We start from the raw sequence: 26,307 nt of genomic DNA on the forward strand, positions 1-26,307 counted from the left end.
TGTCCAAGAATGTACACAGGTAAGTGTGTGATGACCGGAGGTACTGACAGTAACTAGAGGGTCCTCCATCACTATTAAAGAAGAAAAAAGAACAGGAAAGAATTTGATTTCATTTCTTCTTGAAAATGTGCTTGAGTATGGTTTAAAATTTAAACCAACAAGGAAAGACAGGATGTGTAAACTGTAACAAATACAGAATGATGTAATTTAAAATGCATTAACATGTGAAAGACAGATCCCTCAGCTAGCACAAACTGTCACTGAGCTGTTGACTTAAGTGATAAGATGACAGCCAGCAGTCTGCCCCACTGCAATTAAAGTAGTCACACATTATTACAGAACAGAAAAGGAAGATGTGAACTGTGTTGGAATTAAGAGGCTCCTTAGGCCAACAACCCCTAACTTTTCTAGGTGGGGAGATACATAGATTGTCCTAAACGGAAGCCTTTTAGCCATAGGTGACATTCTCCACAAGGCCTGACCTACCATGCCTGCACAGTATGGATGATCATCACATGCACAGTTGTCCAAGTGCTTCCTAGGTGGCTGGGCATATACTGTCACACAGTGTACGCACACAGATGTATTCTTCTCTATAAAAAAAAGCTCAGTGGACAACAGATGCAGTTCTGGTGGTGGAAGCTTTCCCTAGCCACCCTTTTCTCTAATGGATAGGGGATTTTGGTATGTGCAGAGCAATCTCAACATGACAGCGAAGGGATATGAGCACCAAAGGAAAGTAGCAGCCGGGAAAAGTTTCCCCAGCTGACCTGCAGCCTGCTCCTGACCACCACACAAACTCTCCTGGCAAGCTGCTGAGCGCTCTGTTATAAACTGTATGCCTGGTTGATTAAATTAACATCTATAACAGCAGTGAGTTGCAAACAAGTTATTGTTCTTTCAATAACTGAATAAACTGAAGTCGTAACTGAAGAAGAAACTTAGTGTCACTCCAAAGGCACAGAGATTATACTGTTCACTGCTTCTCAGAGAACCAAATTATATAAGCTAAGTTTATAAAACAGGTTTCCTTACTCAGATCTGCAAATGCCGCTTGGGGTCTGGAAGTCAGCTTAATTCTTTTCTGCCCATAAATCACAATCAGCAATAACGTTTATGTAACAGGACTCTCATGAACAATTGCAGCAATGACGCACAAACCAGAAAAAAGCAGATCAGTCTCACATAACCATTTTGACTCCACAGTACTAACAACAACAACAAAAAGTAGTAGATGTCATTTTTGCCAGAAAGACAGATGGTAATATTTGACTATGCTCAGGAGGAATAGCTGTTGATTAAAACATCTCTTTTTCACACCATCACTTTCTGAACATAAGTATATTTAAAGTTTCAGTCTTTGAAGTTCTTGGTTTTTTCATACTCATTCTTTATTTCTAACTTTTACCTCACTTTGACATGGTCATAAGTCTTTTTTTGGTTTTACACTCAGGGATGAGCCAAGAGTCACGGAGGTACTGTATTGTGTGCTCTTTCTGTCATCTGTAATTTCTCTTGACATTCATCATCTTAAACCAGGCTCCAAGTCACTGCTAAATATAAGTCTCTTACTGAATATATGTTTCTAGCCTCTGAAGTCCTGCCCCATTAGCACAAAGTTACAGCCACATTAAGAGCAACTGCTTCAGAGAACTCCTGCCACCTCGCCATGAACTTGGCTACATCTGCTTGAAAACTTGAAGTCATGAAACAGTAGTATCCTGTAGTTATATTGCATCATCTACTGAAAAAGATCTCAAAACATAAATTTCAGACTCAGATTAACATAATTTACAGACTCAGATTATATCTGCTAGTAGATACTTGTTCATACATCAAAAGCAAAGCTTATACTGCGCTTTTCTTCCCTGTCTTTCTGGTTTTTCACCAGAGAATACCTATTGTATATTTCTACTACCTATTGTGCATATCGGCTGCCAGATGTTGCCCCAGAAATGTCAGCTGCTGTTTCAGGCAGGAAGTGAATGCAATTAGAGATGCCCTGGTGACAGCTTGACACTTGTGGTGGCAATGTTTAAATTTTTATTTGAGCATGTAACCCAAAACCCACACAATTTGGATTGTTCCTGAAAACCAGACCAGTACACTACACTAACATCTTCTTTCACCTGGGAGATGCAAAGATCAATGTGCAGACAGGAGCTCAAATGGATTGACTGCTGTTAGTAAAATATCTGAAACTAGTTCCTGAAACATATTCCACATCCAGTAGCTGTGAGGAGACCTGCCTTTTAAGGCACTAAGGAATGCTATTTCTTTAAAGCAGTTAATTACTTTTATACCGAAACATTAGTATATATAAATATACAAAATATAAAAAATAAAATGTCTGAATACTACTTTTGCTACTTCTGTGATTCGTTCCCCTTTACTACATTTCTATCTATGCATTTCTACTGGTGTGTCAAATGCCTTATCAAATAAACTGTATCAAATCAGCTTAGAAATTATAAATTAAAAACTTTGGACACAATCATTATGCAAAATGTATGAAGTACATTTAGTAGTCTCTGTATGAACTAGTTCAGTGCTGTCATGAGAAGCAAAAAACCCCTCAAAACCATTCAAATTTAAACTAAATGTGGTCTATTCCTAGGGCTACAGGAGCAGATCCTGCCCAACATCAGATTCATTTTAGATACACAGTGTTTAATCTAAGATGACCACCTTCTTCTCTTTTACAAATTACAAATCCAAGGCTGGTCTGTGTTTGTTCATCCAGCATAGATTTCTTTCAACTACCTTACCTCTATCCTCCATTTGCATTGCATTACAGTCCAGCTTAAATAGTTTGCAAGTGAACAAGTTATGCATGTTAGCTGCTCCATGCTGGCTACCTCTATGCACGCTCTATTAGTGTAGTATAATTTAAAGTATCTCACTGAAAGATCTCTGTAATCCACATACCAGCACAGCATAGTTACTGTTACAGCAATTTAGTTCTACCTGGCCATTTAGTATAGGGATTAAAATACATTAGTTGAAGATGCAGGAATAATTTGGGATAAGCGAACTTAACTGGATTTTGGCCAAGAGGATGAAATTATAAATCTTTATTCTTGTGAAAAATATCATGGGCCCAGACAAATGCTGGTTTTTTACTGTCCCAGAGGGATGGACACTATATTTGGAATGACAGACACTATCTGTATTTTCTCTTTACATTACAGTCATCATAAGTTTTTTTTTTTCTGAGAGTCAATGGGCTGATCCCAGTCTTAGGTTTATCTCGTATTTGTATAAATACGAAACATACCCTCAGAATGTGGACAGTAGTACCCTGTCTCCTGTTAAGCATTTTCCAATCAACTCTGGAAGGTATGAATCTTGTGTAATATTTACAGAGGGTATCAGTACCTACAAACCAGCAATGCTACTGGTACCTCATCTCTGATAAGAACTTGCTCCATTTGGAGACTGCCCTTTCCATTTTACCCAATATATAAGTCTGTGTCAAAGGGTATTAACAAATGAAAACAGTAGGGTCGTCAAGAATCCCAGAGCCAGGATATCATAGTTATTTCACTTGTGAGTCACTGTAAAAAAAGGAAAAATCAATGTAGGAGAGTTTATATCTGGCTGAAAAGAAAATACAGTCTTTTTTCCTGGAGTGACCTATATTTTCAATTAACTTACTTAGAGCTTCTATGCATACGACCGTATGTATTGGATATGATCCATGTTGGACTGGGACAACAGTTATCCCATCCAGTCCCAATATACAATGAAAAGAGGGGAGAAAGATCAGAAAATTATTTATGCTGTTCCACTCAATTAGCATTCACTCTTAGAGCTCTGTTTTCCATACCTTCGCTAATTCAATGAACTGTTTCTTGGCCTGAGATCTCCTTGTTGTTTACTACCGAATATACAGAGCACCAGACCTGGCAGAACTTCCATGGAAGAGGGTGTGGTATAACTGAAGAATGTGAGTGTAAATTTGTTGGGGAATATCTGCAAAATTTTATCACCTTTTTCTAGAGTTAGAAACATATATCCATTCAGACCTTTCTCAGCTATGTGATCTTGACATTGTGCCTGAAGTTATCTCAACATTTATTCATTCATTTCAGATTCACTTTCTCATTTCATGCTGTTAAGTGAACACTTTGCTCCCTGTGCCCACCGTTTCTTGGGTATTTTGCTGTGCTACACTTGTCAAAGAACCACTGCAGTGCATTTTTCTGCAGTGTTACTGAGGAATATGGTTTTGAAACTGCAGTGGGAACTGCTCTGTAAGTTTTCCTCTCTTCCACTGACTTCACATAAAAAAGACAGGACTAACACAATCGAATGTCAATACATGAACAGCCAGAAGTCAAAGGATAATGAACCAACAACCACACAAAATTCACGGAAGATAAAAAGTTTTTTTTCAGTCCAGCGGTTACAGCCTGTTACCTCTGTATAAGGTCTGTGGCCAAACTCTCAGACAATTCTCTCATTTTATCCAGGCACAAACTTTTCCCAGTGGAAGCAATATATTATATATGAACAATTAGAAAACAGACCTTCTGTTAAAATCTTCCAGAACTGAAACTCAGAGTGATGCATAGTCTCACCAAAAGAAGTAAAAAAAAAAAAAAAAAAAGGAGAATTAATCTAGGCATTAACCGATCACACCACTTAGTTTAAAACCTAAGTGTTATGCAGCACAGTTGTTACTCTGTGGGGAGGGGAAGGGAGTGTACCAAGAATGTACTTATTTCCTTCAGGATTATAATTCAACATGGAAACTAACGTGGTCATAAAATATACATGCTAGTGTTTAATTTTAGGTCAGAGTCATCTGTTAAAAAAGATTGCTACCCTAGATTTTAAAAGCATTAGCCTGAGTCACGTAACACAGCCTCATTTTGATCACTCTGAGTTTAGAAAATGTACAATTACTGATGCTGACAAGAAGTCACACCAAGGCCAAATGAGATTAAGAAGAAATAAAACTGCATGTCAGTAGCATAATAGAAACTGAATAATCAAATGGGCAGAACATTCATGTAGCCTAGGTAGCAAAGTCCAAGTAAATGGGCTTGAAAACCACAATAAAACTCTATAGTAAGCACTTAAATCATCTATTTGAAAAAGTTTTCTGTGTAGAATGTTGTAATAAGTTTCATAATACTTAAAATATAAAGTGATTTCATAGCTTCCATTGCTGACCTTAGCACAGTAATAAATCTGCAAAAATTACGAAGTAGGAGAATCATAGAATCATAGAATCACTTTGGTTGGAAAAGACCTTTAAGATCATCGAGTCCAACCTTTAACCTAACCCTGCCATCCCACCACTAAACCATGTCCCTAAGCACCTCATCTATCCTTCTTTTAAATACCTCCAGGGATGGGGACTCGACCACCTCCCTGGGCAGCCCATTCCAGAGCCTGACAACCCTTTCAGTGAAGAAGTTTTTCCTAATGTCTAGCCTAAACCTGCCCTGGTGCAGCTTCAAACCATTCCCCCTCGTCCTATCATCTGTTACCAGGGAGAAGAGACCGACCCCCACCTCACTACAGCCTCCTTTCAGGCAGTTGTAGAGGGCGATAAGGTCTCCCCTCAGCCTCCTCTTCTCCAGGGTGAACAGCCCCAGTTCCCTCAGCCGCTCCTCATCAGACTTGTGCTCCAGACCCCTCACCAGCTTTGTGACTCTCCTCTGGACATGTTGCAGCAATGCAACATCTTTCTTGTAGTGAGGGGCCCAAAACTGAACATGGTATTCGAGGTGCGGCCTCACCAGCACCGAGTACAGGGGCACAATCACTTCCCTACTCCTGCTGGCCACACTATTTCTGATACAGGCCAGGACGCCATTGGCTTTCTTGGCCACCTGGGCACACTGCTGGCTCACATTCAGCCAGCTGTCAACCAGTACCCCCAGGTCTTTTTCCACCAGGCAGCTTTCCAGCCACTCTTCCCCAAGCCTGTAGCGCTGCATGGGGTTGTTGTGACCGAAGTGCAGGACCCAGCACTTGGCCTTATTGAACCTCATACAGTTGGCTTCGGCCCATCGATCCAGCCTGTCCAGGTCTCTCTGCAGAGCCCTCCTCTGTACAATTATTTCAATGTTTAAGTTTAAGGCAAAAGGAGAGATTTTTGGCTGTTTTCAAACTACCAAAATACCGCTCAAGTCCCTATGCCTAAGCTGACAGGAAAAGGAAGGCAGGGGTTTAGTTATGTCTCTGGAAAGAGTACCAAGAGCCTCAGCAGAGTGGAGCAGGTAGCTAACAGGAAATGTAGGTGTGGATAATGTGAATTGCACTCAATAGAATTTAGGCCATCCAAACCCAACACTTGTTTTCTCGACTGCACAGTACAGTGGATGAAATTCCGTGGCCTACTTGTGCATAAGGTTGAAAAAGATGACTGTAATGGCATGTTTTGTCCTTCAGTTCATGTGTCTGATTTTACTTTAGGCTATGCTTTCCCGCTGCTCTGGCAATAAATAGCCTATATTTAGGCATGCTTAAAAGCATTTTTCCACTGCTACAACAGAGTAAAGGGGTTTCAGAGTAAACAAAACTCATACCCTCAAATTCTACACAGCTTTAAATGTTGGAATTTTTTTTCAAGAAAGTTTTCTTACCTCTTTTTCCATTTGAAGACCTTCTGCTCTGATATTTCTCTCAAATACTTCCCTCTTTTCTGTCTGTGGATTAGATTTTCTATATACCAGGATGTAGTCAATCCGACATTTCCCATCTCTAAAATATAGTCCATTGGCTTTGTTCTTATCAGGTACTTCCTGTAAAGAGAAAGTCAAACATTTCAGTAATGTTAATTTGCCTTGGTAATTGCTGCATTGCTGTTTGCATCAGCAGTTTTCAGTAATATTCAACAGGAAAGATAAGGAAACAGAACAAGGTGTTCAAGTTTTTAGGTGCTTTACATACAGTGCCTCTGAGGTCATCTGAAAGTAGTACAGAATTCCCCATTTCAAAATCAGGAAGTCTTCTGAGGCAGATGCTTGGACATACAGGCATGGGACGGGAGAGAATAGAGAACACAAGCCAACCTTCCCCTGTGCTCACCCCTCCCCCCCCCAAAAAAAATAGGAACAACTTCTTACATATAAAATAAAGCAGAGAATAGTGTTACTGAAGCGTAAATTTAAAATTAAGAACTTAGTATCATAGAATGTCTTTGTACATGTGAGAAGAATAAACAATGGCACGAACATTTACTGTGGTGAGAAACACTAAGGCCTGGCACAGAAATTCTCGTTGGTTTGCGATGACTATAGTAACTCTGCCTGACAGGACATATAAAGGATACCAAGGTCCTGTACCTACCTCATCATGCCTCATCTACAGAGTATTCTTGGCTTAAGGACCAGCTGAGGAAGCCCACTGGATTTCTTTGAAAATAATTCCTGATGTTTGGTCTAGTAGTACGTAAACACAATAAATACTGTTTCTTGACTATCTCCTGCAATGTATGTGCCTGTTCAAATGTTTGCTCTGACAGAAAGAAACAACTTGATTTCACTGTTAATAAGAGGTCAAGCAGGTGCTTCTCCTGAGATCTAAAAGACTAAAATGCTGGTTGTCTTTTCAGAAATTCATTACATGAAACTCTCTACAGATCTTCCTCACAATTTAACACTACTTCCACATAATACAAATCCTGCCCAGGGGTAAGGCTGTTGCTTTCAAACAAGTTGAAATTGTGTGGCAGTTTGTGCACTGGAGTGTTTCGTATAAGAAATGTATACTGTGAATGATATGTGGGAACAAACAGCACTCCGTCAGGGCAGTATAATGGGCAGGGGCCTTCAGGGACCTCAAGATAGTCCAGCTCCAGGCTGAAGGGAAGGTTAGGCTAATTCCTCCCTGTTTTTCCAGAATTTGATCGACAATTCCTGCCAGAAATAGCCATGCCCTACAACATATGATCAAATCTCTGAAAAAAAAAAAAAAAAAAAAAAGAGTATTTTGCCTTTCACGTCTAGGAACAGTAGGAAAATTTCAAAATAGTTTCTCCATAGGAGAACTGCATCTTAATTTAAATTGCAAAAAATGAACATAGTAATAGGACAAATGATTCTTACAGAAAAAAAAAAAAAGAATCTCCCCATTCAAAGAGTTCGGAGTAAGCTATCTTCCTTATTCTCAGCAGGCATTTTGATTAAATGGAAAAACCAATGAAAGCATCCCAAATGTCCCAGCCCCTTGGTACATCCAGTTTACTGAAGGCAGAAAGGGGAATTTTTCTAAGATTCTTTTATTACAGTGCCTGACTCCTGACACAGCTTAATGCAGACTTGATATAGTGGAACATTTCTTTGAGCTGAAAAAGGAGGCAAGAAAAAAGATTTAAGCCCTAAGGAAAGAACAGTAACAAACCATTTATATCTATACTGCATATCATGCTGACAAATGATATTATCAGGATATCAGAAGCATTTTTCATAGAGCATTAAATATCAAAACAGCTCAGGAAGCACAGTTTATTTTTTTCCATAAAATATCTATATTGAGAAGACATAAAAAACCCCAAAAGGGTATTTAAGGTTATTTAAATAAAGAAAGGATACAGTAGGAGATTTAAAGGCAGTGGGTCAGCTTGGTGGTCCTATTCTGATTTCTAAGGCTCCTGCTGAGCCATCATTCCTGTTCTGTAGGTCCCAGAGTCACTTTATGTATTTTAGCAAGTAAAGTGGTGTAATAGGAAAGGATCTGTAGAGCAAAACAATCTGTGCTGAGGACCTGCTGTCCACACTATGTGGGCTTGAGGGCTTACTTTGGGCCCACTCTAGACTGGTCCAGGAGACTTACTGGAGTACATTCCACAATTTATTTGCATCCAGAAGGAATCCAGGTTTGAAATCCAACACTGCTCAGGAATGCAGACAAAGCATGGGTAGGGAAAACGGAGAGATTTCCTTCAAATGTACACTCCTGATCTAAACTAAAAAGTTAGCACAGACCTTTCTAGAGTGTACCACAACAAATGTGTCTTTCTCTGCGTGCTGTAGTGACTCCACTGGAAAAATAAATTTGCACTTTATGCTTTCTAAGTTTCATATTTCTCTGAGGAAAACTGATTTGCCCTACACTGACTCATCAGTGCATGTAGAACCTTACATTAAAGAGCATCTCTGAGATTTAGCTAAGTCATTTGATTTGTTGGACTTCTTCCCCTATAAATACGACTTCCTGAGACAAGTACTTTCTCTTGGACTTGTGGAACACTCCCAACTACAGTACTGTCATTTTTTTCACTCAGAAAGACAGCTTGGACTCTCATCTATACTTGGAGGTCCTTTTCATTTTAGGAACACAGTATGTCAAATTCAGACTGATAAACCCTACTAGACTGGTATGGCCTCTGAGAAGGAACCCTTTCTGTTGCTCTCTGTTATGGCCTGTAAAGCAACTTTACAGACTGAGCCTAGATTTGCAAGAACTCTGAGGATCCAACATGATAAGGAGGCAATCACGCTGGCCCAGCACTGTCAGGAAATGGCAGCTGCAGGGCTTTTGCACTGTCCCCAGTATTGCAGGTTTGCACTATCCTAGACAGAGACTTTTTTCCTCCCTTGAGCTTTGCTGACCCGTCTCCAGACATTGCATCCCCTTTCCCTGTGTTATGACTTCAAAATTCCATTTTCCCAAACTGATTAAAAAAAAAAAATATCTAGAACTAGGTATGAATGCAGGTTTTGATGGGAAAGTGGTCTAGTCATGTATGTCAAATCTCCATTCCTTCATCTGAAAAAGGATGCCTGAAGAAAGTGGAAGAAAAAAGTGGAAAACCAGGAAAGACTTCACTCTAGCAAGAAGTTTAGTATTTCTGGCTATCTTTGCAGCTTTATTTGTAATCCACGTATCTAAAGCTGTAAAACAGGGAATTCTTTTCCAAGGAATGCACTTGTTTTCATATTCTCAGACCCACAGTTGGGAGCCATCAGCATTCATAGATGTATGACTCATACACACATACGTGCTAGGAGAGCTTTAAGACTAAAAGGCTTACTCCAAATGTTTTGCTGTCCAAAATCAGAGGATTTGTAACACTAACAGCTACAGAGACTTTAAATGGAACATTTAAACAAAAGTGCAATTAGCGAAATCAAGGAAATTTGGAACTTTACCTGCGGGTCTTAAAAAAAATAAATCAGAAGGGGACTCCACTGTTCACTAATTTAATGACAGATTACTTTCTTGATTCCTAGTTATTTTAGTACCTGGTTATTATCAGTAAGGATGCTCAAAGAAGATAGGATCTTCGAATTCTAAAGAGATTTTCTTTTCCTGTTGTTTGTGGCTACTTGAAATTAGAGTCCCCTGCATGCAACTTTGCAGCTGGTGGAGGGGGTTAATACCTGCACCACTAACAGCGATAATTTATGCAGAAAAAGAGGAACCCAGAACCACCCAGTTTTTAAGGTACAGTTGTAATCAAAGAATGAGTATATTTTCTATGTGTGTTCTTTTTTCTTAATATTCTTTTGCCCATTTAGCTAATAATTTTGTGGAAGCTACAACATTTTTCCATGTATCTTCACTGGTTAGTATATTCTTCTTGACACTATAATATATTTAATTACATGGAGCTTTTCTAATAATGAAATTATCTAGTCTGCAAAATCAGGTGCTCAAAAGTTAGGAAGTAACAGATTGGTAGTTGCTATGTTGTTGTAAATTTTTTTTAATTGTAAATTCATTTTAATGAATTCAGACAGAAATCATATTAAATTATTTGGCTGCAATGTTAGCTTTAAAACTAAACCAAACACCGGTACATTCAGAGACACTTTCACTGGGGCCAGATCCCCTGTCCTGATGGCATTAAGCAGGATCAACAGCATCTCTTAGCTACTGAACTAAGCTGAAAGACTGAAAGGAAGCTTGAAGCTTCAGAGTTCACGCATGTAATATAGTTGAACTCCCAAATTTATCCATACAAACCATACAATGTCTAAACAGTGTACCTTTCCCTTCTGAAATTAAGCAGGGGCCAAGTACCTTGAAACTTTTTTTTTGTAGGCTACGGCATCCCTCAGCTCCCATTAAGACTTTCAATTTTAATTTTTTTTTTTTCCTCTTATACATATGCATGATCTATGTTGCTAGAATATCATGTCAGGTTAACCTATTACAGTGCAAGCAGGCAAAGAGGGCCCTTTGTGAGTTGTATGGGAAGCTGGGGAAGAGCGATGAGTAAAGGGGAAGATGAAATTTTGAGCAAGGTCAATCATATCTTTGGCTGCCCTGAATTTTGTTGCTTTAATTATCTGTCTAAACATTCCAGGAGTGCAGCTCTCTATGGGCTGAATTTCTAGCACAAGGAAAATCTCTAACTCTCTCCTCAGCAGTGTTTCACAAAAGAACATGCACCACAAAACCCTCTAGCTCCTGAAAAAGACATAATCTGTAATTATATCTTCCACATTTTATCTAAACTAGTAAACAAAACAAGGTCAGGGCAGAGACTTCAGCAATATCCTATGGTTTTCCAGGCTTTTTAATCGTTAACATTGTCCCTGCCAGTTCTTCTCTGTGCCAGTCAGCCCTCTGCCAAAAAATCCTTAGGCACAGCTTGCAGGTAACATCAGACCACTCCAGTAGGTAGTCTGGATGCAGCTGTACTCCTGATGTGGGGGAAAAGAGACAAGTCTCCGATCTCTTCATTCCCTGAGGAGGTAGCCCTAACATCAATGGGTTATAGGACAGTTGGAGGGAAAGTTAAAGGGTATCACATTCCTTTCTACACAAAAGACACAAAAAAGAATTTAGGCACAAATTTTCATACTTGGGTCCATGATGCTTTATCTGCCTTAAGACAATTTAAAAGGGATTATGTGCTGAATGATTCCTCCCTGTCATGTTCTCTGAATCACCCTTATGCACTATCAGGTCACTTGGTCTTCACTGGAAAGAAATGTGCCACATAGCTGATACCAAATGCTTCTTGTGAGAGGTTTATGATAAATTCTTCTCCTCTCTCCTTCCCCCCAAAGGATTAATATGGGGAAAACTATTCCATTATTTTCAGAAGCAGTGAAGTGACTTGTCTGGTTCAGAAAACAAGCAGAAAACAAAGGCCTGCATAGACTTTTCAGTGGGGGTGCATGACATAAATAAAACCTCCTTTTAACTGGAGATATTTTATATTTCAGCATTATAATCGTAGAATGTAAAAACCGTCCCCACAACAAAGGTCAGATACCAGTTGTCTTGCACAGAATGAATTTTAAAATCAAATTATATTTATTCCCTCTTTATAATGGGTATGAATAATTATTACATTAATAATTCTGTGTGTTCTTACCTCTCCCACAACTTCCAACCTGCTGGCATCATCGGAAGTACTGGTCAAATTACCGTGGTGCAGAAGGGAGTCATCGTCTTTGGAAGGGCTGTTCACACCTTCTAACTCATCAAAAAAAATGTTGACATCCTTAGCTACTAAAAACAAAAACAAAAATATACATTCAAACTACTATTGAGCCAAATGAAGACACCAAATATAGCACATTATTAACAATCCCACTTTTTAGTTCTGGTTTAAGTATCTACTACGTTAAATTTAAAATCTGATGCATGTTGGAGTAGTGTTTTCTTTACCAGTGAGCCACATAAAGATTTAGGATACCACAATACCTTTCTGATGGCAAACAAGTAATCATCTGTCACAATAAAACATACATTAGCTATCTCCTCAGCTTCTCTTGGGGTAAGTGGCTTAAACAATTGCTGTCTGGATTACTATGGTCTCTGAAAATTTCTTATTATAAAGAAGCAGGTTTTTAACCTACTACACAATGTATTGAGTTAGAAGTTGTACAGACCTATGGGGCAGCCAGAGGCAGAAGACTTCAAGTAAGTAGTTACTTGAAAGGTACTGAATAAATGAGCCTGGGTAACAGTTTGCCTTTGCGCAATTTGGCATGTTTTGATGCATATAAAGCTGGCACATTCAGATCTACCTACTGCACAGCCCTCAGTTGTGCATGAAGCAATACCTTAAATCTACAGGAAACTGTAGTATACCCAACTCAGATAAAAAGTGAAGAGATGGAAGGGTCTGGAGCACATTCCCCCATCCTGGTGGTCTGGCAGTGGGGCTCAGTGCCAAGGCAGAGCCAGTGAAGCCAAGGGCAGCCCCTCCTCTCTGTGTCTGTGGGGAGAAGTCCCCAGATGACACCACAGGGAGGCCTTGCTCAGCCATCCCGAGCCTGTGTCTGACCACGCTCCTCCTCACTGGGCTTGAACCTCATGTCAACCCATGGGCTGACATCCCAGCCTGCCCTTAGTCTGTCCCCCCAGCCCCAGGCAGGGCCTGGCAGCCTGGGCCTATGCCACCACCCTAGCCAGGGGGGAGGGTGGGTAAACAGGTCCAGGCTTCCAGGCCCTGCCCTGCCTCCCCTATGGGGAACCCCAGCCCCCGTGGTGCCCTGACAGGAGATACCTGCTTGAGTAATTGGGTCGAATTTCCTCCACCTTTCATGCAAAGCCATGTCATGTGATAATTTTACTCTAATGAAAAAAAACAAAACAAGCCAAAACACTAGAAGGAACGCGTTAAAGGCTGGCACCGCACTCAAGATTAGAGTAGCAGTAGCTTAGGGTGATGTTCTCTGCTCTGCTGAGCAAGGAGGCTATGAGAAGCTGTGGGCAGAGCTGCCGTGCAGGTCTACAATCCCACGTAAGGGCTGTTGATCTGCTGACTGGGTGGCTGTTGGATGGGAGACGTGAGGCAGGCAGGGTGCCGCCAGCGAGGACCACCTTTGGACCCCACATGCTGCAGGCCAGGTGCAAATACATGATGAAGGGATGTGTGGTGGAGGGAAGAAAAAAGCCTTTTCTGAGGATCGAGCTTCAACCGTGGATAGAATTCACCTCTTCAACCTCATGTTTCATAGGCAAAATCCAGAATTATGAGACAGAAACTTGCCTAACCTGCTATTCCTCAAACTTGCCTAACCTGCTATTCCTTACACTTTTTTTCAAACTTAACTGACTTCTGGAATCATTTTTCTGTTGTGCAATAACCTCCTGATCTTTTTACTTCTCTGCAACTCCCCTAACTTAGTGACAGGCCATTGTAATTCCCGATGACAAGAATTTATATTAACGGGGAACAGCTAAACATCTCTAATTGCTGGCGGCAGCTTAGTTCCATTTCTAACTCCTGGCTGCAGGTGTAAAAATCCATTCCCCCACTGTGGAGACACTAAATAGCTGCCAGAAATTAAAGGCCATTAACTGTTCCCAGCCATCATGAGCATTTTGTGACCTCCTTTTCACCTTTCCCTTCTTCAGGGGCTATAGCCCAGTTTAAGAAACGTTTTAAAAAAAAATCTCCAATGCTACCAACTCCACAGTCTCTGCAAGGTAGACTATTTTTCACTATCACAAGCAGGTGAAAATTTTCTTCATAATATTCATCCAGAATATGCACCTATGTTGCAATTTAAATGTATTATTCTCTTCCTATCAATCAACCACAAACACAGGGAAGAAATTATTCCCTTTTTGTACATGTCTTTTACAGTATCTAAAGTCTGTTATTACAGATGTAGGTAGGTACCCTTTCTTCTCCATTTTCATGTATAAAATAAGGACAGGGTTCATTGAACTTTCAATTGCAATACTTTTGCTTATAAAGACACTAAAAGTTTCAGAAACAACAGAAAAGTCTTCACACCCAAAGGAATCCACCGTAGATACTAAGCTAATGAACTAACCCTAGCAGCATAATTTTTAATAGAAATTCAGAGTTTTTCTAATCTTTTAATCTTTTAACAAGATTTTTTTTCCATCTAGACAGCATAACGATAAGAAATTCTGTATTCACAGTTTTTAGGATAACATACTACTCCTCAAGTTTAGCAGTTTTGGGGTTGCATACTGACTAGTCTATCTATCATTCTTTGCATCCCAATATTACTATTGCACAATATTTAAGCCTTACTTAACACTTCATATCATAATTCATCATTTTTAGATAGCATCCTCTGTCCTGCAGGATCTCAATCAGCTTTTACAGAGATACTGGGAGTAATCGTTTCACCTACTTCACTCTCTTTTATAGTGTGCATATCATCACAGTCTGTGGACACATCAGAGATATAAAACCTCTTTTTTGCAGGTACTAAGTTTTGCTTGCCATTTTAAGGGCTGTTTTTACTTATCAGTCCATTTATTTCACTTGTCCTTCTTTTGCGAAAGGTGCCAGGATATCATTAGAGACAAGTGCCCAGGACTGAGTTTTCCACTTTAAGACTGGCCTTGGCTTCACACCATCCTGTTCCCAGTTAAAGGTGAGCTTACTGACAGGAGGGGAGAAGAACATCTCCATGTTGTTCTGGTTTATGTGATGGGGAGAGCCTGCAGCTCCTCAGTGTCACTGTGTCTCCAATTTGTCCTAGGACAAACTACAGAGGTTTTAGGAGACTTAGAAGGCAAAAAGCAGGCTCCAATTTGTACCACATGCAGCAGCAATGTTAAAGAATTATTTACAACCTTGATCCATTTAAATCGACAGAGATCATACTAGAGATGCCTATAAAAGACAGGGGAACTGCCACAAGACAGCACAGTCTAACCACTTGCCCTACACTGTCCTTATTGTTTCAAAGAGCAAGATTCGAAACATTCCACCCCATCAGATAATAGTCTGGATGTAGATCATGACCAGTTTTTGCATTCATGTTCATATGAGAAGAATTATTCATCTGAATACTCAACAGAAAGAACTACTGAAGCAGAAAACATTTCGAATGACTTGAAACTTCACTGAACTGAAACCCAGCAGAGTGCCTCCATGAGAGCAACATGTGAACCTGTATATGATCAACACCTCAATATAGTCTGAAAACAACTGTGGCAAATACAAAAATAATTAAATAGTCAAGCTTTCTGAAGATCATGCAAGATATAAATCTGTTGCAGACAGAGGCAATGAAAGATGTAAAAATGAAAGTTTTGCCTGTATGCTATGCTTGAGGGAATTTGAACTAGCTTTTTCCTGCCATTAAGACTGCCTTGCTGTAAAAGATGAGGCCTTTGAGATACTCAAATTGCTGCTTCCTGAAGTGCCAATAATGCTTTGGGTTGCAAAATAGATGTTTTTTAAGTGGGTGTTTTGAGAGACACAACTTGGCGTGTAAGAGAGTGAATGTGTTTGGGAGTTTCAAGCAGAGAATTACTGGATTATTCTGAGGACTTTTGAGGACTAAAAAATCTTATTTCAAGGTCATTTTAAAATCCAGCCCATCTCAGCAGTGACTAGAAGTTGTGGAAGCCGTGAATCTCAGCTAGTTAGTGAAATTAGCTACTAGGACCTGTCCAGATTGCCAGTAGTAGGAAATTGCTTATATCAGAAGTGTGCTTCAGCAAATAGGACAAGTAGTGAAGAGATGTGCTGAACTACCTCATCAGCGCTAAAGGTGTCTGTTACCTTCTTCCAGCTGCAGTATAAGCGTGCTGCTGGTGAGAAAGTGGAGATCTTCACACTGAAGTTGCCTTGCTGTGTATGGTTTTGAAAATACACTCAGGCACTGAAACTAAACATGGGGCCCTGACATTTGTTGAGAACATTTTTCTACCCCAAATCTCACTGGATACTTAAAAAAACCCCTCCATAAAATACTGTTCCACAAAAATAAATAAATAATTTAAAAAGAAAATCCTGTTTGCTTTAATAATGGTGATGGTACTTCCAAGCCAACTGTCCTGCTGCCTGTGGCTTTTTTGGACACCTATGCTGCCAAATGTTGCGAAAGGCATAATCAGGGCTCCATCTTTTCCATCCTCTTCAGATCATGACATGCATATATCCACAAATGACCTTAACAGAATGATATATAATAATTCTATCATATATATGCTGTTTGGGGGACAGACTGGTGCTAGTGTATAGTCATGTCTTTTCAAGCAGTGAAATTTAACAGCAATACAGAGCAGCATGTACATTGCTACAGGAGGTACTAAGAATTCCCCCTCTGGTTTTAGATCAGCTTAAATATGCAAGTTCTTTTCTCCCCCTCATGTTCCATTTTGTGGAAAAAAAATCAAAATGACTTGATCATTCAGAGTCCCCTGAGGAGCTGAAAAAATGTGGATGTACAAATATTTTTATCCCAAATATTATAGAACCACATATTCTGAAAACTGAATAATGGGAAATTCTGAGCAGGAGTCCGTACAAAATTTCAGTGGGTCCCCAAACCACTTTGGACCAAGAGGCTGATTTAGGTAGGGCTTAAAGATAAGACAACTCCCTTAACCTTCTCAAGATGGATGCTCAAAACCTGAGGTGCCTAAAAATAGGAATTTTCATTAAAAAATGGGACCTGACTACATTTTCATGTGGCAAGACAGATGCATGCTCAGAGATCGTGTTTCTGTTAATTATTTGTTAACTTATTACCAATTGTCACACCGAGCCATTGAGTATACTCAAGCTTTGGATAATGCAAGCTGAAGATCAATGTTCCAGAAACTGCTCTTTGGAAGCTTTTAGGCCCATCAGAAACATTGAAGAATGAATTTCCTTAAAAATTCTTACTGGCAACATTTATAGTAAGTATAGAACATTTCCACGTTAATGGTGGTGGAAAAAATGATTGGGTTTAAAAGCACCAATATTGGAGAATACCCCTTAATAAAAATCCTAATTAGAAAACTCCTGTTTTGCAGAGACTTGCAAAGCAGAAGAATTCAGTTATGAAAAACCAAGAGCCTTCCTGCATCTTGTTGTACTACACGTTAATGTTTTTAGAGCATCTATTTGGATTTTTGGCTACAAACATTTTTCTGCGCTCAGGAAGGCTGGCAGATACAAATTAAAAATCTTTGCTTCAAGGAGGCCATCCTACAGATATCACGCAGCACAGAACTTTTTATCATGTTAAATGCTAAATTCAGTAATGACACAGTGGTTTCTTAGAATTTTGGCTTTACCACAACGGCAATGAAAATAAGTTTCAGACATTGAAGCAATTTATAGAAATTCATGAAAAAAGTTTGAAAACCGATCCTTTTTTTTTTTTTTTAATAAAGCTATTTACTTCTTTTCCACAAGAAGTCCATCTTCTCAGTTTAATAACTAGGAAACAGCCATGAAAGCCTTTGCTAGTTTTTGCCACGACCCTGAGGGCACCCCCAGCCCTGGCTGTCCCTGCCTGGACCTCCGGGACTCCCTCCACCTTGTCCAGGTGCCAGGACCCCATTTCAGCCCCCCAGGACTGTCAGCCCCTGCCCCAGCGATGCCGCAGCAGGGCTAGTCTCCAGCTCCCCACCAGCCCTGCCTGGCCCGGCCATGGCCCCACTGCACCGGGGAGGTTCTCAATACTCAGGGCTGGGGCTGTCCCCAGTGCCCCCCAGCTGCCCTGCTCCTGGCTGTGGCTGTGGCATGGGTACAGGCTCAGAGTAGGCAACCATAAGAAAATCTGGTTTATATCTGACAGATAGTTTGTGCAGATCTTTGACACCTCTGCTGTCTAGTTTACAAGTTTGGTTTAGGTCAGATGCATCACGATGTTTTGCAATTTTACACCCAGTGCAATTTCCTATTTTAGAGTGTGTGTCTATAGCCATTTTCAGATTAGTAAGTATTGTTTCTGGACTGTCTCTGGTAGACTACAGATAATTTATCAATATCATGTGGTCAAGAAGACTCTGTTGTATAAAAGATTTTCCAGAAATCTTTAAAAAAATGTGTTTAAGACTCTGCCGTGAACTATGGTATTTAAATGCAGAATTTAGCTCTGATGCAGTAAAAATTACTTTTAAGTCTTTTATAATAGTAGCATATTCACATAAAAGTAAATAATGAGATGGTAAATCTTTACCTTCAGTTGCAGTCTAAGACATTCAGTAGGGTAAAGGAAAAAAAGTTGCTTTAGAACAAAATGTTTAAGTAACTAAATTAAAAAAACAATCTTTGCCCTTGAATGATCACTCTTGGCAGTGATAGATATCAGAAAGATAGCAGAAAGATATACCAGCTAGCTAAAGGCACCTCCTGAATAGTGAAATGCTCAGGAAACTCATGTTAGCAAGAAAAAAAGATGTGGTCTTTAAAAGCATCATTAGCCCTTTTAAATTCTCATTCAATGCTAACAACAACTGGGAATAAAAGTAACAATGACTATTCAGAGCAACCACCCTAGAAAGAATATTTGGGCATGTTTATTCTAATTATCTGATATTCACAACAGACTGCAGGTGAAAAGACACTCCCCTGGACACATACCAAGACTTTGCAAACTGGGTTGTACAGTCATAGCAATCCTTTTGTCTTTCCAGAAGAAAATGTAGCTGAAGGACATAGAGATTAACTTCCCAACAGCAACTGTGTCTGGTCTGGATAAAGAAAAAACACTGTCTCCAAGGCTGTAAAAGCTGCATCCTTCTCAAATGGCTCACAAATAATCTATAAATCAAAGTGTTAACTCTTACAAGACTCTTTGTTTAATGTTATTTAGCTTTGAAATTATATTAAAATTGCTAAAATATTTTGGGAGCCCACTTCTAATTCAGTTTACATCCATTAAGCACTTGCAAATATTTGTTTTACTTAGGGTGGGACTCACCTACATTTACACATCCACAGGGCAGATGTTTGTGTCTAAGCTGTGGTAGTGATTCAAATTAGCTCGTCTCCCTAAATTCCATCTGCAGGCAACAGAGGCAAATAGCCACCTCCAAGTTGCAGGTCATCTCATCTATATTAGATGCCTGCTTTAAAACGGACTGTAAATATGCTAGTTACATTCGATTGATTGCAAAGAGAGCTTAGACAATTAATTCAGATCTTGATACCTTAATTGCAAACCCCTATGTTCAAGTTAGATGAATGCCTTCTTCATAGCCACAGAAAAATGGCATACTTTTAAAAGAAACTAGGGTTTTTATCTAGAAGTTTAACATTTGAGGTTATAAGCAAACCTGTGCCCTATTGAGTGAAAATTTGGGTCTATTCAGCACAGGAATATAATCTGAGAGTTTGATATCGAAATATGACATAGTACCAAGGGAATTTGAGATATGGCCATTAAAAAAAAAAAAAAAAAGCTGCTTTGGACAAACACTGTTAATAATCCAATCTTGACATTTAATTGTTTTAAGCAAATCATCCATTTTTATTCTTCTCAGCCATGTGCTTGAACTGAAGAAGACTACAGTGCCTTTTCAGCCCCTCTGGACCACATCCCAACTGCCCCCAGGCCTATATGTGGGCTGTGTGGGTGCGGAGAAGAGGGGAGAAAGCAAAATCTCATATTAAGATTTCCTGATGGGAAAAGTTTTTGAAGTTACAAAACACAGGGTTCCTCCTAAACCTACATCTTAAATAATGGGCTGATTAAATTTCAGATTAGCACCCCTGTCATCATACTAACCTGAGAGTTTTCCTTCCAGCCCCAAACTAATACCACCACCAAACTACCTGACTCTACCACTGCACGGTTCCTTATTCATATGGCAAAAGTCGGGAGGAATGCAGGGTTTTACACATTCTTATACCTCTCTTATCACTGAAGAACATAAATTGCTGTTTCTCACTTCAGAAAATTGCTATACAAAACACCCAGTTAGAAATAAAACTGGAAAAGAGGGAGACCAGGAAGCCATGCCATGCATTTTGATTCTTAGCCTCCATAAGAGCTTTCAATCTAGTATGGAAAATTTCCACAGAAATTTCCAGATTCTTTTGGATTCCAGAGTTGTGTCAGTTTTGGGTAGGGGGAGATGTCTTCCGCTACTGTTAACAAGAGTAGTATTTCTTCTAGCACAAGTCTTGAGATCATTCTGCAGTTATGTTTAAGAAGGGTGGACCAATCAATTCTTATTCCACAGCACAATACACGTAAAAAGAGATGGTTTCATGCAGTATCTAAGATACGCAGTCCCTCAGTTGTTGTGACAAGCTCATCACTTCTGCTCCCAAAAATTACCAGCTGCAAAAATGTGAATATACCCCAACATTTTGGAACAGCTGGACCTTCAAATCCAGTCTTAGATCTCAGACTGCAGCATTTGCACACGATTATTAGTTCACACATCCATTCAAGAGTGCAAATAATGGATTAAAGTAATGGGAATCTTAATATTTCTGATTACTTCTGCATATGAAATATATACTGCTGGAATCCTTAGGCACACAATCATTCAAATCTTACTGTGACTTCTTTGATAGTAAAAGATTTCTTACTGGCCCTCAGTAACCCATTAAACTTTCTGGGAGATTTTAGTAATATATACTCACTTATCATTCAGTTCATCATTTGTTTGTTCCTTCAGTTATAATTTCAATGCATCTCAATTGGTTCTTCTACCATAAACCAAATTTTGCATCCAAGGAATAACTTACTTTCTTGTATTGCATTAAGAATTTCTGAAAAGTCCACATCTGTCTTCTGTATGTCTGGTTTTATCCATATCTGCGTTTCCAGCCGGTTAACCTGCAAATCCTCTCTTCCTTCTGAAGAAATTGAAGAGATTGATGGGGTTTGTGACAATACAGTAGAAAATCCAGCCAAGGGGCTTTCAGGTGAAGGAATGTACACATTGAATAAAACTACTTAATTTTTTTCCTCCTAGCAGAACCAATTTTTCTTCAAACCAGATTTAGATAGAACATGGACTGAATTAAGGCTAAAGAGAATGAAACAACATCCTCTGCTATCAGCAATGATGCAGAGTCACCACTGGTGAGCCTCTCATTCAGGTGAACACATGCCACCATGCCATGAACGTCCCGTCACCATACCATCTACAAAACTAACTCCAAAATGTGAAAACAGACAAAACGCATTGGTACAAACGACACAGCACTACAGGAACAACCAGGCTAAAATAAAACACACTAACACACAAAGGATGAATTAAGTCTCAAGGCAGAAATCAGCCATTAGGACAAAAAGAGCATGGACAGCATGTTTCAGCCACAGGACACCATATGTTCTCCAAGCTGATGGCATGCCACAGCCTAGGAAGCACTCCAGTACTGCAGTCCATTTTGAAAGGGGTCCCACTGGTGTGTAATGGTTGCTGCTTAAAAGCACTGCAGAATAAAAACATAGGCTAGGGGGTCACAGTTTCAAACCTATTTGCACATGTATATAGGCATGAGATTTGCCCATTTCAGTGTTCTTTCAATATAAGCAAAGAAAGGAGGAAGTTTTGAAAACACGCCGTTTCCATGTAAAGAAAGGCAGCTGCATGTCAAGAGTAGACAGGAAAACGTACTGGGCAAATGGGCTTAAACTGCTGGCTACAGGGTACTGTGATACAGCCAGAGACAAGGAGGGAGCTGCCGGATACGTGTCCAGTTTTTAAAGAGTGGTAGCAAAACCCGACCTTTCACAAAGGCATCTATAGAAGTGATGCTCTTGAGTAGCTAACACACAGAGTTAGCAGAGAGCTGCAGCAGTCAGGGAGATATCTGGGAAAGGACTTCACAACAAAAAGACCATGGTGGAAGAAGAAACCTTTAGATCATTTAGTCCATTACTGTGCCTTCACTAGTGGCCATTACTCACGCTTTTGATGGAAGCATTTTCCTTCTACAGTCTGCCTATAACAAGGTAGGCATGTTTTGAATTCCCTCCTAGCCCATTGTATTTTCCCCTTCTCCTCACCAAAAGACTTATCTCACCACCATCTTGATGAGAGCTATGAATTATGTCCCTGGGCACAAAATTACTCAATCCTATTTTAAAGACCCTTCTTCATTTTTTAGAAATAAAGATCTCAAAGTGGGTATACACACACCAGCTTCAGCCTTTTTTTATTTCCCAGTGTTAAAATCTTACAAATTTGAACCATCTCAGGCTTGCCTCAGCGTATTCTTTTGTTCCACAGCAAAGATCCACTGTTAACATCAGAGACAGCTACCCTTGTAGATTCCTGTAAAGTGATCTGTCATAGCAGCAGCAGGAGTCAGCATTTAATGATGTAGAACAAAGACAATCTCTTAAGTGAGACAGCTGATTATTCATATAATAGCAGCCTAGGGAAATCTGCAGATGGCCTCAGAGGTGGGAGGCTAGGATTTGCCCCAGAAGAGAATTCTGGAGACAAAGAAAGAATACTGAAGCTGCTGGAAAAGAAATATAAACAACAGGATGGAGGCAGAGAAGTAAGTAATGGACAGCAATTCAGTTAAGCAGCTTTGCAAGTGATATCGTTCAGTTTCTTGTTAAATACTCAGCTACCACTTTTAACATATACAATCATGTATTCACATCCTCAAATCCACCGGCCTTTCTTCTCCATTTCAACCCTAGTTAGAGCAAAATAACGACGGTACTGACAAATATAAAATACCCGCTTCTCCCCAAAGCCCTCCATCCTTGTTGCACCTAAATCACTGCTCCGCATGACACTCGAAGGTAGCAGGATCCCCACAGCATCTCCAACATACCTGAACTAACTGGGCTGGGGAGACAGGAGGTGCCAGCCAGCCAGCGATGGCTGGCCCAAAGTGCTGATATCAGATTGACTACCCAACTAGAGGCCCCTTAATAAAGTGAAGCTGTTGGAGAACATGCATGTTCAATTTCAAAGCCACTTCTTAATTAATGAAAAATACTGTCTAGAAAGTGGTCACAAAATGTCCAGCCTAAAACAGACTGCTTTTCAGCCTAACACAGCCTATGAAGCCAAGTTTTGCTGCATTCAAATCTCCTCTCCTGTATTTGCCTCATTTACAGTACAGGGAGCTTCCAGCAATCCACATAAACGAGTTTCATATGCTTCTCTGATTCACCACAGCCTTAATACTGCATGAGTATCAGACCAACATCATCCTCTTATTTCAGTCAAAATTGTAGGCATAATCTTCTACTAGTCACTTGTGATTTAATGCATGGCTTATTACAAAGTTGCCTTCAACAACACAAGGCCAAAAAGAAAGGTATCTGCCGACATCATGGCTTCTAAAAAAGTGGTTGCAGGAACATTTTCTTCTCCATGGTCTTCATAATGCCAATAAACAGACTTGAATCAGGGCACGTTTGCTTCTGCTCTCTTCCCTCTCCCTCAGCACCCACTTTGCAGGAGGGAGCTCTGCATTTTTTAGCTGAGAGAAATAACCCTTATGTGATGGGTTGTGGACCAGCCAAATTAATGTTTGCTGATTTGTTGGTGGACAGAGGTTTTAGCCCAGCAGCTCTTTGGAAGAAGCCACAGTGTTCTCTCCCATGTCCAAAAGAGATTTATTTTCTTTGTCTTACCACAGATCTCCAATACAACAAACCAAGATAGTATCTGGTGTCACTGTTGCTATTGATGGAACGCTTGCCTGGCTTTAGCTTTTCCTTCTTGCCTTAGCAGCTGTTGATTTATGCTTTATCAGTGACACGTCCCACTGAGTAAACTCTCAGCAATATTGCCTGGGAGGCTGGGAGGAAAAGAGCCTCTTTCTATAGAAACATGAGAAATAAACAAACAAATAAAAGTGAAGTAAATATTAGATTCATCAAATTTTATGTGATTTTATTAAAAGATCAATCTGAGATTTTTTCAACTTACTGAGATGTTTTAGTTCAACTGTAGTCATATTTTAAATTAGCTCATGGAATTTACTCTGATTTACTCATTGATGCATAAAGTAGTGTGTAAAATAGCATACTTTTCCCTTTATTTGTTTTGAAAGGTCTCTACTAGTTAGGGTAGGAAAACAAATGAGATTTTTAAAAGGCATCTTATTTTTAGGGGCTGAATGAGATGGCTTGTTCTAATTTTAATATCCTTTGAAATATTACAATGATCACATGTATCACATAGGCATATTACGTAGCAAGGTAGTTAATATGGTACGAATGTTAAACAACGTCATTCCCACTGCAGTGAGAGGGATATTGTGTCTGCTTAAAATGAAGAACATCCTCGAGTTCTTTGCTGGTTTGGGGCTTTGTTACATGTACCCAGTACCTAGCCAGTTATCACAATCAGCTTTTTAGACATGAACTTTACAAGCAAAAATCTATTTTCTTGCACAGTAAACACCTGGAGCCGGATTCTGAAAGCCTGCACATTTTCATACATTCGCTGTGATGTGCAAACCGTATTTGTAGATGGATACCCTCATACTGTGGTCTGAAATTGAGCATGAGCACTTGGGTGCACAGAAAAATGTGCATAGTTTCAGTATTTGGTAGCGAAACAAAGAATATAAAATTAAGCTGATGGAACAAGTGCTGCTGTTTCTCAATGCACAATAAAGGCTCATATTTACTCCAGATTTTTGAATGGATTTGTGAGAACCGAACTAATCTTTGTAATTCAATGAGGCAGACATGGCTTCCTGAAGAGATTTACCACTTAGGTTCTGCTCATTGGTCAGAATAGAAATACTTGACTCAGTTGCTTCCTGAAATCACAGTCACTCTTCTTTTCCCTCCCTCATTTCAAAGTAACTCAACAAGTAAAAACAAATGTTTTGTCGACATCTCTAGAAGTTTCTGTAGAGAAAAATTTACAGCTTCAAAGGATCTTTCTGAAAAGGCAGCTAGCCAGTGACTTCTATCAGTATAGTGAGCTGATTTCTTATTTTTTTAAAAAACCATTTTGGCAGCAAATATGTACTTTCACAATGGTTGTACTTCAGCATGGACATTAAATATGAGTAGCAAAGAACTAGTATGCCATGTGGGTAGATGCTCCTATCACAGGGACATCTACCTCGAACAGTGCAATGTTTAGCAAGAGCAAATATAGTTTTGATATGAGCAGTTTTGTTTTGCTACATTAAGTACTGTCTAGTTTCTACAGAGAAGTTGCTCCTTCTTACCAGAGCCTCTTCTTTACAGCAAGCAGAAAGCTGCTGTGCATGTTGCCATTTTCACTAAAGGCAATCCCAGGCCAACAGGGGGTGATGGATCACCCCTGCAGGTACATTTTGCACTGTCTTCTCACTGTTGAGTGCTAGGCAGCCTTTCTACAGCAAAAGCACAGTGTCAAATGGAAGTTGTTTAAAGCATTACCTGTATGTGCTAGACAGGGACTATACACACACATGCAATCCATAGCTTTACTGATCTCAAATCTGGCATTTCTCATATCTGTGACAGGAATGAAACAAAATGTACACCATGGTGGGTCTTCCCAACATCCATCCCATGACTGCACTGGACAACACACCTCCATGGATGAAAAACATATTGGTTCAATTATTGCAGCAGAAAAAAAGAAGCTGTTCTCTGAGTCATGGATTGTATGCAAATACATATTAATATACACATTTTTCTAGTTGGCCTGAAACCAGTGGCTCAGAGATAGCTAACTATGTACCATTAGGTGGAAGGCCAAAATGTCTCATAACAAAAGAGA

The 26,307-nt window shown here is 39.7% G+C and overlaps 1 protein-coding gene across 1 annotated transcript in view; it reads right to left on the minus strand.

Annotated features, from left to right (window-relative positions):
• ANO4 (anoctamin 4) overlaps window positions 1-26,307 on the minus strand; it is a 117,221-nt gene that overhangs the window by 89,244 nt on the left and 1,670 nt on the right. Inside the window, exons 2-4 of the mRNA XM_035900993.1 lie at window positions 21,344-21,454; window positions 12,293-12,429; window positions 6,603-6,761 (exon numbers count right to left, since the gene is read on the minus strand). Of these exons, the coding sequence (XP_035756886.1) occupies window positions 6,603-6,761; window positions 12,293-12,429; window positions 21,344-21,454 (407 nt within the window). The remainder of the gene's footprint in view (window positions 1-6,602; window positions 6,762-12,292; window positions 12,430-21,343; window positions 21,455-26,307) is intronic.

This window comes from Egretta garzetta, unplaced genomic scaffold (genome assembly GCF_000687185.1).
Source record: "Egretta garzetta isolate BGI_Z169 unplaced genomic scaffold, ASM68718v1 scaffold38, whole genome shotgun sequence".
Lineage (NCBI taxonomy): Eukaryota > Metazoa > Chordata > Aves > Pelecaniformes > Ardeidae > Egretta > Egretta garzetta.